Source organism: Vigna angularis, chromosome 6 (genome assembly GCF_016808095.1).
Source record: "Vigna angularis cultivar LongXiaoDou No.4 chromosome 6, ASM1680809v1, whole genome shotgun sequence".
In the NCBI taxonomy this organism is placed as follows: Eukaryota; Viridiplantae; Streptophyta; class Magnoliopsida; order Fabales; family Fabaceae; genus Vigna; species Vigna angularis.
The window spans coordinates 30,557,060-30,574,893 of record NC_068975.1 but is presented as its reverse complement, the minus strand read 5'-3'; the positions used below and the strand labels follow the sequence as shown (position 1 = coordinate 30,574,893).

General features: G+C 31.6%; 3 protein-coding genes across 4 annotated transcripts; 2 read left to right on the top strand and 1 right to left on the bottom strand.

The window, feature by feature from the left end:
- The first annotated feature begins 5,438 nt into the window (after positions 1-5,438).
- On the top strand, positions 5,439-7,185 carry LOC108342891 (U-box domain-containing protein 35). Its single transcript, XM_017580784.2, has 4 exons — positions 5,439-5,904; positions 6,403-6,527; positions 6,605-6,720; positions 6,805-7,185. Exons 1-4 carry the CDS (start codon positions 5,586-5,588, stop codon positions 7,004-7,006), a joined length of 762 nt encoding a protein of 253 aa, XP_017436273.1. The 5' UTR covers positions 5,439-5,585; the 3' UTR covers positions 7,007-7,185.
- Positions 7,186-8,622: 1,437 nt separating this feature from the next.
- LOC108342892 (U-box domain-containing protein 35) lies at positions 8,623-10,522 on the top strand. The gene is made up of 4 exons (XM_017580787.2): positions 8,623-9,212; positions 9,550-9,668; positions 9,761-9,876; positions 9,965-10,522. The coding sequence occupies exons 1-4, from the start codon at positions 8,852-8,854 to the stop codon at positions 10,179-10,181; spliced, it is 813 nt and encodes a 270-aa protein (XP_017436276.2). The 5' UTR covers positions 8,623-8,851; the 3' UTR covers positions 10,182-10,522.
- Positions 10,523-11,922: 1,400 nt separating this feature from the next.
- LOC108342890 (serine/threonine-protein kinase D6PKL2) lies at positions 11,923-15,997 on the bottom strand. 2 transcript variants are annotated; one of them, XM_017580783.2, is made up of 4 exons: positions 15,751-15,944; positions 15,548-15,619; positions 13,886-14,928; positions 11,923-12,933 (listed from the first exon to the last, which is right to left on the bottom strand). In XM_017580783.2, the coding sequence occupies exons 3-4, from the start codon at positions 14,839-14,841 to the stop codon at positions 12,051-12,053; spliced, it is 1,839 nt and encodes a 612-aa protein (XP_017436272.1). In that variant the 5' UTR covers positions 14,842-14,928; positions 15,548-15,619; positions 15,751-15,944; the 3' UTR covers positions 11,923-12,050. The 2 variants fall into 2 exon arrangements, with proteins under 2 accessions (XP_017436272.1, XP_017436271.1); XM_017580782.2 differs by lacking the exon at positions 15,548-15,619 and having other exon boundaries at positions 15,751-15,997.
- Positions 15,998-17,834: the final 1,837 nt, after the last annotated feature.

The following is a 17,834-nucleotide window of genomic DNA, read 5'->3' as shown; positions in this document are numbered from 1 at the left end:
GATTAAGGAAAATATATGAACGGCTCCGTTAACTCATCTAAAAATTTGTTTACTTATTAAAAGTTTAGATAGGTTTTTACCTAAACAATTTAATAGTCAATGAGAAAAATATTTATGTAAAACAAATTATAAATCATCATGGTTGAAATAATTTATCGTGGAACATTAATGAAAGTTAATAGGTTTGACTTTATAAGAATCTTCGAACAGCTAATAAAATATAAATTTGTTTTTAAGATCCCATCTTATTTTCATTCATAACAACTCATTTAAATATACATTTTACAATCAAACCAATAAACACTATTTTTTTTTAAGTTTAAAGAACTTGTTTATGACAGAAACATTTCAACACTAAAAATAATAAATAACTATTTGGGTTTCATATATATATAATTAAAATAGTAGTACTAACAGAAAAATATTATTTATATTTACTTAAATAAGTTAAACATTTTAGAATGAAAGAGCTTTTGAATAATTTCAAACTTAATATATGGCATTCGAAGTTTTATTCAAGGTGTATCCCTAGTCTAGGCGAATAGATGGTTTGTCAAGCCTATGCACATATTTTGACTAAGTTTAATAGTCAAACGTCATTATTTGACCACTAAATTATTTAATGTGTCATCTTTTGCAAAATAATATAAAGTAATTAATACTTAAAAACATACAATTTGACATATATAAATATAGAGAATATAAAAGTATACTAATATTATATATAAATATCAATATTAATACTATTTAAATAAATTGTATATTTATAAACATACATAAATACTAAGATATCTTCTTATAAGATTTTTAAAAGATTGAAAATATACAAACAAAAAAAGTCATAATAATAAAACTATGAACAACTCTTGACACTACCTAGTTTGTTGGTATAATGAGGTTAGTTAGTTACTTAGAAGTTCAGCAAGTTGGGTTGATTTAGTATAAAAAAAAATTATGATAATATTTTTTAAGATTTGTTCAAATTATATTCAAAATTTTATGTTATTTTAATTTTGTACAAATTTATATTTTATTTTAAATATTGTCATTTCTACATATATATTCTCAATAAAAAAAACTCATTATTATAATAATAAAAATATAGAGGTGTAAGAGTATTTAAAATAATCTCATAAATATCTTACTTTTTTTTTAAATAAAATCATATTAATTCTCTATGAGATTTTTTTGTCAAATTTCTCACACTTTTCTCTTTATACTACTAGTGCAGAATTGGCCTTTAACGTCATCCCATAGACGTTCGTCCACAAAAGCCCCAACGTAAATAATTGACCAGTGGTATATCTGTAAATAAGTGAAACTGTAGACGTCATCCCATAGTAGTACTACTATTTGATTTTTTTATAAATCTTTACATTATATTTATTATTAAGTATATGGACATTGTGTAACGTCCCAAAAATACAGTATAAAATCATATCATAGAATACTCATATATTAACAATATTACAATTCAGTTCAGAAAGGAAGATTACGCTTATGGTCGAACGACCTTACAAAATATTACAGAAATTAAACTTTACAAAGCTAAATACTTGACCGAACGGTTCCAACAAAACAATCTTAAACCGAACGGATATACAAAACGAAGTAACTATAACTACCGAACGGTTCTATGGTTCGACCTTAACCTCCACTTCTTCAAGAGCTTCTTCCAGTAACTCCTCTCCTTCTGCTCACATCCACAAGATGATCATTGCAACAGAAAACGACAACAAGAAGGACAAACAAACAAGACAGGAAATAGGGTAAGCTTATGTAATTTAATTAATTCAATACACATATAATTCATATCAATCTGATATAATTCCATAATTCAATCAATCCACCAATCATACATTAATGCATGCAATGACCAACCATTTGACTCTGATTGTCTGGACTGTGTGAATTATGTGTAGCTACGACGTTTTTGCACACGGGTGATGTAGTAGCTGGGATGTCTCAACAGCTGCCACTCGAGGTTAGTCCGTTCTTACATCGCCCATCTTAACCTTATGGACTAGGAGCTCTTGCCATTCTCACACATGATTTACTCCTCTCTACTTGAGAATGAGTAATAATAGAATATCAGGATAAACGCCACCTTAGCATGATCACATTCATACTTTACCAATCCATAACAAATCTTGAGATATTCCTCCCTGGAATACTCTTTCATATCCATATCATTCAAATCACATCATACTTTAAAGTCATCATACTTCATTATCAATACATTCAAACTAAATCAAGGAAACAATATTCCATCTTAGAAGCAAAACCGAATGAGAGAAATACTTCTTAAACTAATCTAACCAAACACTTAGTGTAAGACCGAGCGGTCTTTCACTTATCCACCAAATAGGACCGAGCGGTCCATGAGAGACAAGACTCATCATAAGCCTAACACTTATAATAATGATAAGAAAAGACTACGAGATACACAACAACTTTAACCGAAAGATCTTTACTAGACAGAACCCAAGAAATAGGTGGAATACTATAGAATACATCTACTTAAACCTGACTGAATGATAAGGAAAGTTTTTATCAAAGACCTAAGAGTTTAAACCGAACACTACAAACTAGGCCGAACACTTTGGAGTTTGGCCGAACACTCTTAATACCCAAAGCAGATATATTAAGGAATATATTGTATAACCGAGCACTTATTTCGAAGCCTAATACTACTGAGACTGAGCGCTTGGTTGGTGACCGAGCACTACCTAGACCAAGAGCTAGGTTTACGATCAAGCACTACAGAGATTATACAATGAAGGAATATATTCTAATTACAATTACATATGACTTATTTTCAACAAAGGATAAATATAATATTTAAGAATTTAGGTATTTTTGAATATCTTAACTAAGCTGATTTAAGAAGTACAAAGGAGAAACTATACGTAGACCGAACACTCATTTACATATATAATAATATAAAATCGATCGGTCATTAACTAAATTCTCTACAGAAGAAGAATTCAATTTAGACCGAATGCTCAGAGGAAAATCGAACGGTCAATAATGACTCTCGGTGTCAAACACATGATTATACAGAAAGTTGCAAATTAAAGATCAAACTCTATCTCAACCCAATCTACCTCAGTTATAAATCATCCACTCATATAAACAACATACAGTAGCATCAATATTTCATATTCATCAAATAATCAAACCAACATACAACCATTCAGAACAAGAATCATAATCAAATTATATAAGCTTCCCTTACCTTTTAAGCTTAGCTGAACGCTCACAATTTGTATAAGATAATTCACCACCAGAAATCTTACGCTCCTACGGTCACAATTTATGAAACTAAACCAAACAAAAGACCAGAAGTGTGCTCAGAATGAGATGGCAAACTCATGCAACCAGAAACTCGGTTTGCATGTGACAAAAGACAACATTGCTGAGAGAGGAATGAACTTACCAGCTCAAACCAACAATTTGATAGGTGTAAAGTGAAGCTCTTGACACCAAGAAGACTCAGACGTGGTCTGATTGAAGATTGGAAGAAGAAAAGGGTAAGATTTTGTAGAGAGAATAAGAAGGTTGTAGAGAGAAGGAGGAGAAAATGAAAGGTTCAAAAGGTTGAAGATGAAGGGTGCATGCAGAGAAAGTGGCACGAAAATTGAAAGTTTAAGTTTTACATAACCGTCAAAACCGATCGGCCACTCAGCTGCTCACACCTGTCCTCCACTTTCTGATTTTCACTAACTCCTGGCTTTCATTCACAGGATTTTTAAGGGTTCTGACACAATGATAGTTGAAAAAAAAAAGCCTGATATTGTGTTCCTTTAGAAAGTTGTTATTAAGGTAAATAATATAGTCTCAAAAAATCGAAGAATTACTGTATTCTATTATATATTTGTCATATATATATATATATATATATATATATATATATATATATATATATATATATATATATATATATATATATATATATATATATGGTTTGTTAACTTATTTCTTTTTTTCAGTTGGTAAATTTTAGTAATGTGTACCAAGTTTTAATAAACAAAAATACCATTATATATTGTCGATTATAAGTTTTAAGGTTAACGATATTTGAATAATTTTCATTCTCAAAACTAAAAAGGATCTCCAAACTCTTACTCATCTCCCTCGTTCTTTTTGAATGCTTCTTCTTACATATCTCAGTCAAACCTTTTTCTTTCATCCAAGTCATTAGGTATGAGAACCAGTTATTTTAAATATCATATTTTTTTAATCAATTTAAATATCATATTTTTTTAATCAAACGGAAGTAAAATATCATATTGTAATATGTTTCGAGTGTTTTCTATACAAAATCATATGGAACAATGTGGAACCCATTGAACCTGGGTTTTAAAAAAAAGTAGAATAATCTTTCATTTTATAAAGTTGAAAATATAAACTAATTTGGTCATATTTTCATAATTAAACTAATTAGTAGCTTTCTTCATTTTTAAAGACAAACACAATAGTTTAATTTTTTTTTTTTAAATTCAATCATGGAAGACAAAAGTAGTGTTTTAAACTCTAAGTAATTGGGTATGATATCTCTTATTTAGGCTTAGTCACCTTAAATATAATGCTATTTCTTAATGAGACTTAGTCACCCTAAATATAATGTTACTTAGCAACTAGACCTACCTTAAATATAAGCCACGGACAATTTCTTTGTTTGTTTATATAAATAAAATGCTAATTGTTTTATATAAATTATTTTTTTACCAAAATGTCTTTAAGTATTTTCTCTATTATAAATATTAGAGAATTAAAGAGATTAATTTCAATAATTAAAACTCACCAATTTTATGTTAATAAATGAATGATTATAATAAAGACTTGACAACTAAATAAGAAGATTGACAAATTCTCATAAATAAATTTATTGTACTATTCCGTTAAAATTTTACTTCAATTTAAAAAACTTAAACTTAAAAAGAAGTTATTCAATATGTATCATCTAAAGAGTAAATTAACTACAACTTACAAAAATCAATACCTAAATATTTTTAAATATAAAAATAACACTGCTATAATTAAAAAATTAAACAGTAAAGTTTTAGTTAAAAACCTTAATAATTTTACTTTTAAGTATATAAATATTTAAAAAAAAACAAATAGTAACTTTAAAGGAGATTCTTTAGTGTAAAAAGAATTAAGACTACTTAAGTAACAACTTTAAAAAAATAATAATAAAGTTATCAATCGAGTGCAAGTTCTTCATAACTTGTAAATATTTCAAGAAAAATACCTAAATTCTTAAATTAAAAAAAAACTACACTATCGAGTGGCAAAATATCTAATAAAAGACATTTGGGTCGGTCTAGAGAAAAATAAAAGTCAAAGTTGATATTCATTCAAACTCTAAATTTCCTAGTCTACGAATCACATGCCTTTTCACACCCTCAAATCTGTCTCTGAGGCCGGTGCTACTATTAATTAAACTCCATACATTTCTCTCTCTCATTTACACCACACTTTCTCTCTTCATTTACACCTTCAACTCTCTTCTAAACACAACTATTATTGCCCTTTCACCCAAACCAACACCACACAACAACAACTGTTCAGTCATATAAATGTCTCAAACCTTAACTCACACCATGCACCGTTCACCTGAACCTCTGTCCCTTCAGGTGGACAACAACCACTCTGGAAGAAGCACCACCGTCACTGAGATAGAGGAAGATAACTCCTCAGACTTCCCCTTCAACAATGATTCTCTTGTTACCATTAACGAACAAGACAAGGAGGAGGAAGACACTGTCTATGTCGCCGTCGGAAAGAGCCCCAGCAGCATCGAAGCCTTGTCATGGACCCTCACCAACTTCACCACTCCATCTACCATTCTCTATCTCATACACGTTTTCCCAGAGATCAAGCACCTTCCAAATCCATGTAACTTTTCTTCCAAATTTCTCATCTCCCTTTTCTTTGTTTTTTGTTTCTTTCTTTCTTTTGTTGTTTGCTTTTTGGATTATTATAGTTTTTCAATCATTCTTTCTTTTCTACCTCTACGCTAGATAGGTGCAAGTTGTTCACACCCTTGCCCTACCTGTGAGGTTGAGGTCTTAACCACCATGCTGTTTTCAAGACCACAGAAAAATTATTAATCGCTTCTGAGATATGTATATGACGGTTTACAGTTTGAAAGGTCAACATGGTTACTTAAATTTTTAATTTTTTTTATTCGGTTTTCTTCAGTATAACCCGGGAATCAATTTTGAGGGCTTATGATAATCCAAGAGTGAAAAAATGTCTGCTAAAGTTAAAGTTGTAATGTCCTAACATGATTGAAATAAAGGAATGTGAAAAGGTCAAACATCTTTTGTTGAACTTTTGTAATTTTTATGCAAATAAGATTTTTCTTGTGAATGTGTGTTTGTGTTATGACAGTGGGAGTTGGAGTGATTCCGAAGGAGCAAGTGAGTCCTGAGCAGGTAGAGAGCTACATGGCACAAGAAAGAGGCAAGAGAAGAGAGCTCCTTAACAAATTCCTGCAATTATGTTCTGCTTCCAAGGTACTCATTCTACAACTATAAAATGGAAACTACTTTCCAATTTCACACAAAATTGAAGTAAGAAAAATATCAAACAGGTTAAGGTCGAAACAATCTTGATTGAGAGTGACTTGATTGCAAAGGCTATCATCGACCTCATTCCCATTCTTCAAATAAGAAAACTAGTGATTGGAGCAAGCAAATCTCAAATACGGTAGAATATTTTTGAAACAGTTAAGGATGTTGATTTATGAGAAAAGAATCGATAATTTAGTCTTGTAACATTTTGGTTGGACAGAAAATTGAGATCAAAGAAAGGGAGTGGCATAGCTGATCAGATACTTCAGAATGCTCCGGAAAGTTGCAATGTGAGTATTGTATGTGAAGGAAAGGAAGTAAATGAACAGATAGCCGCTGCCATTGCCACTGATACTTCCATGTCCCAGAAAAACAAGCATCAGCAAAATGCTTCGGTTTCGTGTGTTTGCTTCAACTTTTAAGACCAAAGCTTTTCATAAGTACTGTGTGTCAGTCACTGAATTTCAGCATTGGGAATAGTTCACTATATCAATGTTGGTTTTAGATTTTACCCTTTGAAAAACCAACAATGTTCATCAATCTACCATTGTTTATATAGAGATGTGGATTGGGTTTAAGAAAATCTAGCATATATTTAGAATTTTTTATTTATTCAGTTGCTGGGAGAAGAGTAGATAAAATAGGAGAATTTATCTTCAAAATCAAAAGGAATATATATACATATATCTATCATTCATTTTAAAGTACATATTCATCTGAATTTATTAAAATTAATAGTCCGTAAGAATTTTCGGAAAAAACAAATATTAATATTAAAATATATGTTAAAGTTTTTTGTTGAAATGTAGTTAAATTGTCAATTCAACTTTTTTGGTAAAAAAAAATTGATGTGTTTAACCATTGATTACATTTTGTTGGGTCAAGCTGATCAAGTCGTCAACTTCATTCAGGGTGGTTTATCCAGCAATTTGTGGGCTGGAATCCACACAGTTTTTGAAAAAAAATTCTTATGTCGATTTTTTGAATTTTGTAGACTTTTTTTTATTATTAAATATGTTCTTAATTCATGTAAAATAATTTATTTTGGTTCGCTCTAAAATAATTTAATTCCAATTACCACACATATTCAATCACAAGTGAAGTTGTACAGTGAGGTTTTTCTAAGCTACAATGCTACAAATGAACAATTACATAAGATGGAACTTATTGTATGGTATGACTCAATTAATAAAGAGATCTTATATTCATCGTAATGCACTGCATGCTTGATTAAAAATTTCTCATTATAAGTTAAAAAAAGATATCTAACTCGTAATATCGAAGTTTATATTACTATTATAATCATTATAATCAATATCTCCATTATCATATTATTTCTCTGTCATATTATAATAAGCATTATAATTGTCATTATTATTACATTATTATCCGTTATCCTTATTTTTTTTCAATTGTGGCCAATGAATCAATTCTTCATTTAAAATCCTTAAACTTATTTGTCACAGATTTTTTATTAGAGACCCCAAAACTATAATTATCAACCAACTCAAAATTATAGGTATATATGTATATATAGTTCAAATATAAAAAACAAATAATATTGAAATTATAATTCTATTATTACTAACGAAAAACAAAATCCGCTAGCTACTTGTTACGGTCAACAATTGGCTATAGTATAAATCTTAATTAATTAACACAAGTGTCCAATGTATAGTCATTATCTAATCTTCCATTTGAAAGAGATGAGATAATCATATTTGATATGTTAACATGTTCCAATGATTTGACTTTAAACTCAGCTACTTCTCTTACTTTTCCTCATCACAACCCCATTAATTTCTATTTTTAATCTTTTTAAAGAATATTTCTATTCATCTTCGTATCACTTTTTTACTAATTAAAAATCCTCCTCTTCCCACTTTCTTTATTGTTACAAAACAAAATATACACCATTGAAAATGTATGCCAACTCACTTCAACTTACTTTAACTTAATTCCAATAACATTTGGTTCAAGTCTTAAATATGAAAATGAATTAAATTATTGTATAAAAGTTTCCTTCATAATAATTTTGTCTAGTTTGAACAACATCAACTTCAAAAACAAAATACCTATTGTCTACGTAAAAGACAAAAAAATGTTCATAAACCGCGTACTTACTCATTGAAGTTTCGTTTTAGCTATGCTAAACACAGTGAAACTCTAATCCAGTTCCCAGTTTCTTCTTAAATTTTTAATCAGAAAGTCTACAAACTCATCATAAGGCAAACCAAGCTGATGTAAAGTTGTCACAGTTGCTACCAATGATGTCAAGGAAAACGAGACATGATTGTTTGCACCACGAATCCGATGAAGAAGGCTGTTGCGGTTTCATTCAGGTGTATGACTGCAGCGCCAATGAAATAAACAATGAAGATTCAGAGGAGCTATTTGAGATCAATCTGAAGGAATCATTGGAGACAATATCAGAAGACTGTGAGAGCAGCGTGTTCTCTTTTGACATTCACAACAACAACGACACAGATGTTGTTCATGTGGCAGTAGACCACGTTGGAGAATCAAGCATGGAAGCCCTTTTATGGACTTTGAACCATGCTGTCACACCCTCTACCACTGTCTATCTCATACACGTTTTTCCAGAAATCAGGCTCATCCCAAGTCCATGTGAGTCATCATCTTCTTGAAGATAAATTGTTGCATAGTTCATCGTTATCACATGGTCCAGACTAATTTATAAGTTGAAATTTTTGGTTATTCGTCATGAAAAGATTGGTTGGAAGTATAAACATGTTGTGGTTTTAGACTATGTAATAGTTTTGCTGGTATAAGACTTCACAAGGTTAGTTGTTGTTGGAGTGATTCAAGGAATGAATAACATGGTTCTTACCTTTTTTATTAATCAAAATGCCGAAGTCAACGAATGAATGAAGTGGTTGTTTCCATTGATTAATGAAGCCATTCATTAAGCTATGACTTTGTTGCTTTTGATGTTTGATGGCAGTTGGAAAATTTCCAAGGAATCGTGTAAATGCAGAGTATGTTAACTTTCACTTGACTCGACAGAAAGGCAAGAAAAAATTGCTCCTTCAAGAGTTCATTGACTTGTGCTTTGATTCAAAGGTAAAGAAATCTCTCTCACACAAAAACAATACACAGTTTGATAGTTGAAAAATATCACTTTCGTGGAATTTAATATGCAAAGAAAAGTACAGGTTAAGGTGGAAGTGAATGTTGTAGAGGGTGACAACGTTGCCAAAGCAATAACAGAGCAAGTTAGAGATCATGATATAAGAAAATTAGTGATTGGAATCACCAAATCTAATTTAAGGTACCATTCCTTGCAATAATGTAAAATTAAATTAATAGCAATAATTGTTTCTACTAATCTGTCACTAATATTTTACTGTGATGTGTAGCAAATCCGTGTCCAGAAGGAGAAATGGCATAGCAGATAAGGTCCTCAGAAATGTACCAGAAATCTGTGATGTTAAAATAATATGCGATGGAAAAGAAGTAACAGATCAAATGATTAGCAGTTTCAGAGTTGCACATGAAGAGAATGAATCATGTGGTTTTGTTCCTCTTATACGTTTTGTGTCCAATCCCATATGGCTATTTAGACCCAGATTTTGATCAATGACCCTGTTTTAATATAGTATTACAAAGAGGTGCTGCATAAAAATGTGATTAATTGGTGAATAATTGATGCTTAAAGAGCTAATTATCATTATGCAGATGTATACATTAGAGAAATGTAATTACTGAAAGTGGCAATTGTCTATTCCAAGCAATTAGTGGTGAGCGTGTGATGCATGATGATGTGGTGAGTTAGGCTGAAAGTATTTTATGGTAATATTGCTGTGACATGTGGTGGTTGCAGAGCCTTCAAATTCTTGCTATGATGCTTTACAAACCACATGCATCACTAGTCTGAGATGAGATAATATTTATATCGAATATGATAAATTCAATTGACCAAGTCCTACTTCAAATTATCTACTATTTCTTAAAAATGGTTTAATTTTAAATTGCTCTGACTTTTGAAACAACTCAAATATTCAATTACCTGTTTGCATAATTATTTGGGATTAATTTTTGAAATAAAGTTATTTTTTTATTTTCTAAAAAAAATTGTTTTTTTTTTACTTTTGATCTATTTTAGCTCTAGTCCTTGTTAGTTTATTTTAGTACCTTTAAAGTTTTTTTTTTCTATTGCTTTACTGAATACTTTTCAGGGATTAATTTAAAATAAAAAAATATTATAAAGACAAACAATATTTTATGGAACAAAAATAAAGATAATAAATTTCATATAATTTAAGTGCTTTTCAAAAATAAAAAACATAGAAAATTAAAAAATTCAATTATATTTCAAGTACTGGTGAAATCTATACACATAAATGATACTCCTATCAGTGGCGTGTAATTTGACTAATTCATATTTTAGTTTCACTAATGTCAATGAAGAGATTAAAACATTCTTTATTAATTAGTATTGTATAGTTAACATAATTAATGAATAAACTCAATTAACATTCATTATTGGGCCTAGAAAAGATGCTGAATTTGGCTGACGAGTGATAGTATAAGCTGAATATTTAGACGAGTAAATACAAAATATATTATTAACAAAGTATTTGTTGAAATCTACTAAGAATTTGTGTTTTTTTGTTTGTTTTATATTTGTACTCCTCATTTAAAACAAACACGAACAAAAGTGTAATTGATTTGTAATCTTTTCCTCTCTTTTAAAAAGTAAATTGATAGATAGGACTTCTTTTTAGAAAGTAGAAGCCGCATTCTCTATAGTGGTCAATGCAGCAATTTTTAAGAAAAGCTTCTTAAATTAAAATTTTAATCATCTATACCGAAATAAAGTGAAACTAGCATTAAATTAAAATTGTAGCACAGTCTAATCTATATTCATACAAGTTAAGAATCATAATTTTATTTATTTTAAAAAATGTTTTAACTTTTAAGTTTTTTTTTCTTTGCATGTCTATCACCCAACATTCTTTTTTATCATCACTGTTTACAAAAATAAAAGTATGAGTGATGATGTATAAAGTTGAAATACAACCATGAAATTGCGTTAGAAAGGGAATACAAAATTACAAATATTGAGATAAAAGAAAAACATTTAGTTGCATTTGATTGAATTAAGATTTTAGATCCAATGAGAGGGGTTTGTAGGCACATGTGGTGATGTTGTTGTGGAGATTAAAATGAGGATGTTGGATGATGCACATGTGCTCCACTATCCAAAATTGCATAGTTACCAATTGGGGAGCTTAGAGCATCGTCACCAGCATTGGCTGGTAGTGAATAAATGTTGTTTTTATGTAACTTTGTTTTTGAGATGACAGAGAAGCCATGCATTAATTGTGCCATACAAATTTGAAACTGCAAATAGCCAACAAAAAACAAACATACAATTCCTCATGGTCTGTTTTCTGAAACATTGAAAAAAAGTTCCTCCCCTCTTAAATAGTGTCTCTACCTCTAGAAGAAATCAAACTCCAGATAATTATCAGAACCTTTCTGATTAGCTATTGACATGTGGTTAACAGCCTTTTCACCACCACCTGATGTGGCTGGGGAAGGTATCTTCTCAAACTCTACAGCCTTTGGGATCTCTGGTGGGGTAGCACATCTGATCAATGCCCAGTTCACACCTTCAAAAAAAGGGTGTTGCTTTATCTCAGTTGCCCCTCTTTTGTATGCCAATCTGTGCTGAGGTTCTTTCACCAGCAACCCCCTTATAAGATCCCTTGCTGCAAAACTCACAACAGGTGCTTCTGGAAAACGCAGCGGCTGCCCGACAACGTTAAACAGCGTGGCTCGGTTACCGGATCCCTTGAAGGGAGTTTTACCGAACAACAGCTCGTATAGAAAGATCCCAAAAGTCCACCAATCAACTGCACTCCCATGACCTTCACCCTTGATGATCTCAGGTGCCAAGTATTCATGAGTTCCAACAAATGACATGGACCGAGCATCAGTAGGCTCTGCAATCAGCTCAGGTAATGGGCTCACTTGGTTGCCAATTTCAGTTTTTGGCTTCCGGTCTTTCTTTGATTTGCTAGAGAAGAGCCGGGGTGAAAAGCATGTAGTGGGTGCAACACAGGATGGTTGGATGCAGGAAGGTGGTTCAATACATGCTGGTTGGACACAGTAAACAGGGTTCTTTCTTAAAGGCTCAGAATCCGTGGATGAGGTTTTCACAAGGGTCGGACTGACAGCACATCGGAGGGAGAGATCAAAGTCAGAGAGCATAATATGTCCGTCGTCCCTAACAAGGACATTTTCTGGCTTAAGGTCACGGTAGACAATCCCAAGCATGTGCAGGTACTCCAAAGCCAGAAGGACCTCTGCTACATAAAATCTGCAAGTTACAAGGAAATTGTCTGTGATTACCATCAGATCATATATTAACATAACTGCCAAAACCAGGCAAAGTACCCAAAAAGGAAGAAATCATGACTAAGAAGCTTAAGGAACATTCAGACAACTCATTTTCGGCTGAAAGAATTTATAGAAAATGAAAAGGCATGCGCACAGTAAAATAAACAGATGCCCTAGAGTTGTTTTGATATACTAAAGACAGTTACGATTTCCACTAAATTTATCTTCCCACAATCAAGCTTTCGAAGATTCAATTTACTAGGTTTGAGATTATGTATAGATTTGTTCATTTGGAAAAATGAAAGCAGACATCAAACCCACAATTGATCTATGAAATTGTCTGGAATACAGTATCTGACTTCATATAGGACTTGAATAAATCAACCAGAAGCATCATAAACATTTGAAAAGTAAAACAAGTAAGCCCACATGCAAAAGAACTCGTATCACAACCTCCACCTATACTTCCATGCTTGCATGAGAGGAAGATTCTACACTAAAAATGTTATGTTCTTTACATATTAAGCAATTAAGTGGTCATAGATGCTTCTATAATGGTAGCCAGGATCTAGATACGAGGATTTAGTGATCAAAGCATTAGAATTAGGTTGGTTAAATCTAGTGCAGCAATTAGAGCAATAAGCACAAATAAGGATGAGACCACTCTGCAACCACCTACATTAGAATTAAGGGGTTATCCAGGGACAATTTTGAAAAGAAATTAAAAGATAAATGATTTAGTTGTAATTACAACACCCTGAGAGGACTCAAATCTAGTTTCTTTCCCAGTAGAATAACAAGCCGGTAAAGCACTGTATCTGAAATCGGATCCAGTTTTCACTCACAAGTAGTATAAGAAAATGGAGAAACTCTAAAGGAGAAATACTCAATCAGCATGCATAAACCAAAATTAAATTGTAATTTAAACATACTTTACTGCCTGCTCAGGAAAATGCTTCCCTGGTTGCTTCTGCCTGAGAGTATGGAGGTCACCACCTGGGCAGAATTCCATTACCAAACATGAGAATTTCTCAGTTTCAAAATGAGTATACAAAGTTGGGAGAAATGGGTGATCAAGAGACTGCAGGATTTCTCTTTCTGTCTGGGCACGCAGTAGCTTTTTGCGACTCGCTAGGGACCCTTTGTCCATTACCTTCATTGCAAAGTAACATTTAGTTCCACTCAACTCGGAGAGGTAAACACTGCCTATATCCCCACAACCCAGCCTCTTCAGTAGTCTAAAGTGACCTAATCCCAACACCCCATCTCTACTTCGAACTGCTTGAATGGCTTCCCATCTCAAGTCATTTGCCTTGTGAGGTTTGTTTATGCTGCTACTAAAGCTACTACAAGTACTCTCATCACTCACATCACTGCTTGTACTTCCTCTGTAAATACTGCTCTTACCACTCTCAACAAAATCAGCTCTGTCACTAATCTTGGCACTTCCACTTGTCTTTGCAAGACTGCTCGCCCCATCACTAACTTTGGCAGAAACAGAACTGTTCTTTACACTTCCATATTCCGATGTCTTTTTGTCTTGGTCAATGGAGCTTTCCTGTGAGCCTATGTTCTCATTAACAGCACCATCCGCCTTGTCGAGAACAGATGAAGAAGCACCAGAACTACTTTTATTGCTCAAGGAATCGGCAGACCCCTTTTGGATTGAAACTCCTAACTTCTTGTTTTCAGCAGTTTCCCCAGTATTCTGTTTGGAAACGGTTCCTACAGACTTGGATAAATCCTCTGGACCAGCCAGTTCACTTTTCCCTGTTTTCAGAGAAGCTGGATTCCCTGAAGACCCGTTGTCTTTTGCCTCAAGGGTTTGAATTCCAGCCGTCTTCTGATGGTGTTTCGGAAGAGATCTAGAGCTAGTTTTTGAGTCCATCAGAAATACTAAAAAGTTTCAATCAAGATCAAATCGACCAAAACAGTGGCTCAGCATCCATTTATCTCTCCAAAAACAACAAACAACCTATAAAAAGCCACCAACATCATAAAAAATCAGTCAGCCATCAAGCCACAGTATGAAAAACATGCTGGTTAAACGGGTACGCGTTAACAGATATTCATGAACCAATCCACGGAACAAACACTTCAAACATCAATAAAATCAGAACATATTTTCCTCACATTCAGAATCAGACAAATAGATCCTTTTAACAGATAAAAACAAAACAGTTCCTCCACTTGACACATAACAGCACAAGTACATCACAACCTAACCAAAACACAACAAGATAATTAAACAGCCAAGACCTCAGACTGCACCAGAAAGGTGAACCCCATCCCATATTCCAAGAACAAACAGAGGACAGAACCCTAAGACCAATTTTAGCAAGAAGAGATACCATATATCTACATCCCTAGCAAAGCTACATGCAAAGCACGATCCAATTAGTAAAGCAGAACAGTCACGGAACACCAACAAGACAAGAATCAACCAAAAAAACACGAAAAAAATCAGAGAAGAAGAACACGGGGTGGACTTAAAAGACCAAGAGAAGAGTAAAGTAAAAAGGTCAAATTTGCCGGCAAAAACGGGGAAGCATATTTTGGAGAGAAAAGGGGTATTGGGGTTTGAGGGAAATTACCAGAAGCAGGTAGAAGAGAGTGATCCTGAGAGAATTGTATAAAAAATGGATCTTGAAGAGGAAAAGTGGAATCTGAAGCAGATCGGAAGGGGGAGAGAGAAACCCAGATGGAAAAAGAGTTAAACTTGAAGAGCTATGGCGAAAAGCAAATGAGAAGTGAAGGATTGGAAGAAAGGGAAAGTAAGAAGAGAACAAAAGAGTACCTAATTTGAAGGATCAGAACACAGCTTCGTTGCTTTAGCAGAGAGAGATAGCACTGTAGATAGGGAGCTGGTGGTAGCTTAGAGAGAGAGAGAGAGAGAAAGAGAGAGAGGAGAGAGAGAGAGGGGTCAAAGGTAAAGCAAAGCTTTTTTCTTGATTCAATAATTTCAAAGGGTTTTTGTCGCCAAAACCAAGAGAGGTCCAAATCACTAAACAGTTCTGAGGTCTTGCACCTGTCTGTCATGCCTTTGCCCAAATAATTCTTTTATCCTTTTCATTTTTATCTCTTTTTTTTTTCTCTTTTCTTCTCCTTTTATATTAATTCTACTCTTTTTTTTATTTATTTTTCAATAGTGATGTATAAAGGTATGCATACATCGATGACTATTTTCATATCTTATGCAAATTATTCAAACTTTTTCAATATATTAAAGGGAAAGTCTAACTATGGGTATTAAATGATTAGTCCAATTCTTTTATTAGGAAATGTTATTATTATATTCATGAATTTTATTACATCTCAAGAAAAAAATTAATATTGTTATGTACTAATTTATACTCAGTGTTTTCAAAAAAATCATTTGACTAAACCCTTTTTGACTGGTGTTTTGTGTATATTATTAGTATAAAAAATGTTACGTTACTTGTATATGGAGTAGAATTAAAACTATATACGGACAAATAAGGCAAAACTATATAGTACTGAAAAGTTAGTTAGTTAGTTATGGTTGAAAAGTTAAATAGAATCTGAAAGTTAATTAGTTGAAATTTGTGGATAATTGAATTATATGGAATTACTAAAAGTATATGTCAATCGATAAATATAAAATGATGTATTTAAATAATATTTTATATCAAAAATAATTTTATTTTGTTTTATGAAGATGTGTTTTAGGTTTAATTATTACAACTTTTTATATATTATGTTTGATTCTTTTTCTTTATAAATATTTGTAGTTATCTTTTATGAAAATCATTTTCATAACGAGAAGATAAATTGTGACGATGATAATATGAGTCAATCTTTTTTATTTTGGCTCCCGTGACTTGTAAGAATTATAAGTTTATATTATTGAAAAAGAAAGTATGCTTCGTTTATAAGAAATGCAGCATAAGAGTACAAAATTGTGATAACTTTATTTTTATTAATTAAATTAGTAAAATAATAAATTTTATAAGTCTGTCTGTAAAAATAAATAATATTTATAATAGTTTTTAACTTTTAAATACTAGTTGAAATAAAAATGACTTTGAATTCAACTGAAATAAAAAAAAAAAATAAACGCGAACGAAAACTACTTTTGTAGTTTTAGATAAATCGAAAAAAAAAACATGAATGAACTTAAAAGAAACATACACGATATGTGTACGTACTACCAAATTTTAGGAATTTATAAACAAGTTAAAATATTTAATTTATCTTTTTTATTTATTTATCATCCTAATAACACGAGTTAAGGAAATGTTTCAATGTAATAATGTTACTTTTATTATATTATTTAATATAGAAAATAATTATAGTTTACTTAAAAACTGTTTTTATTAAATATTTATAGCAACGGTACGATCTACTTTAAACCTATTTATATCAAACACAAGTTGTAAGTTTAAACAGGTTGTTCAAATGATAAGAAACATAAAAACTAGTTTAAATATTATGAAAGCCAAAATCTTCAATTTATTTTCTTAATATTTCGATGAAATAGATAATTACATTATGGTATACCGAATTTTGGTGATGATTTTAAAAAAAAATATTTTTAACCTGTTTGACAGCTGTGAAAGAATAAATATAATGAATTGAATCTTAACACGAATTCTCATGAAATACTGAGCACAAGTTTCGAACTAGAATATTAGTTAAATAGTTAATAATTGGAAATATACATTAAAAAAATAGTGAGTTCATGTTATTGAGGAAGAAAGTGTGACCAGGTTGAATAAGACGACAACTTCGTCATTGTCGGGAGAATCTAATGCCCTCTCAACCTCCTTCCATCCCATAGGAAGGCCTAATTTCTTTAGATTATTGTAATTTAACTTAATTAAATTTTTATCAAAAAATTATTTTACTGAGGGTTAAAAA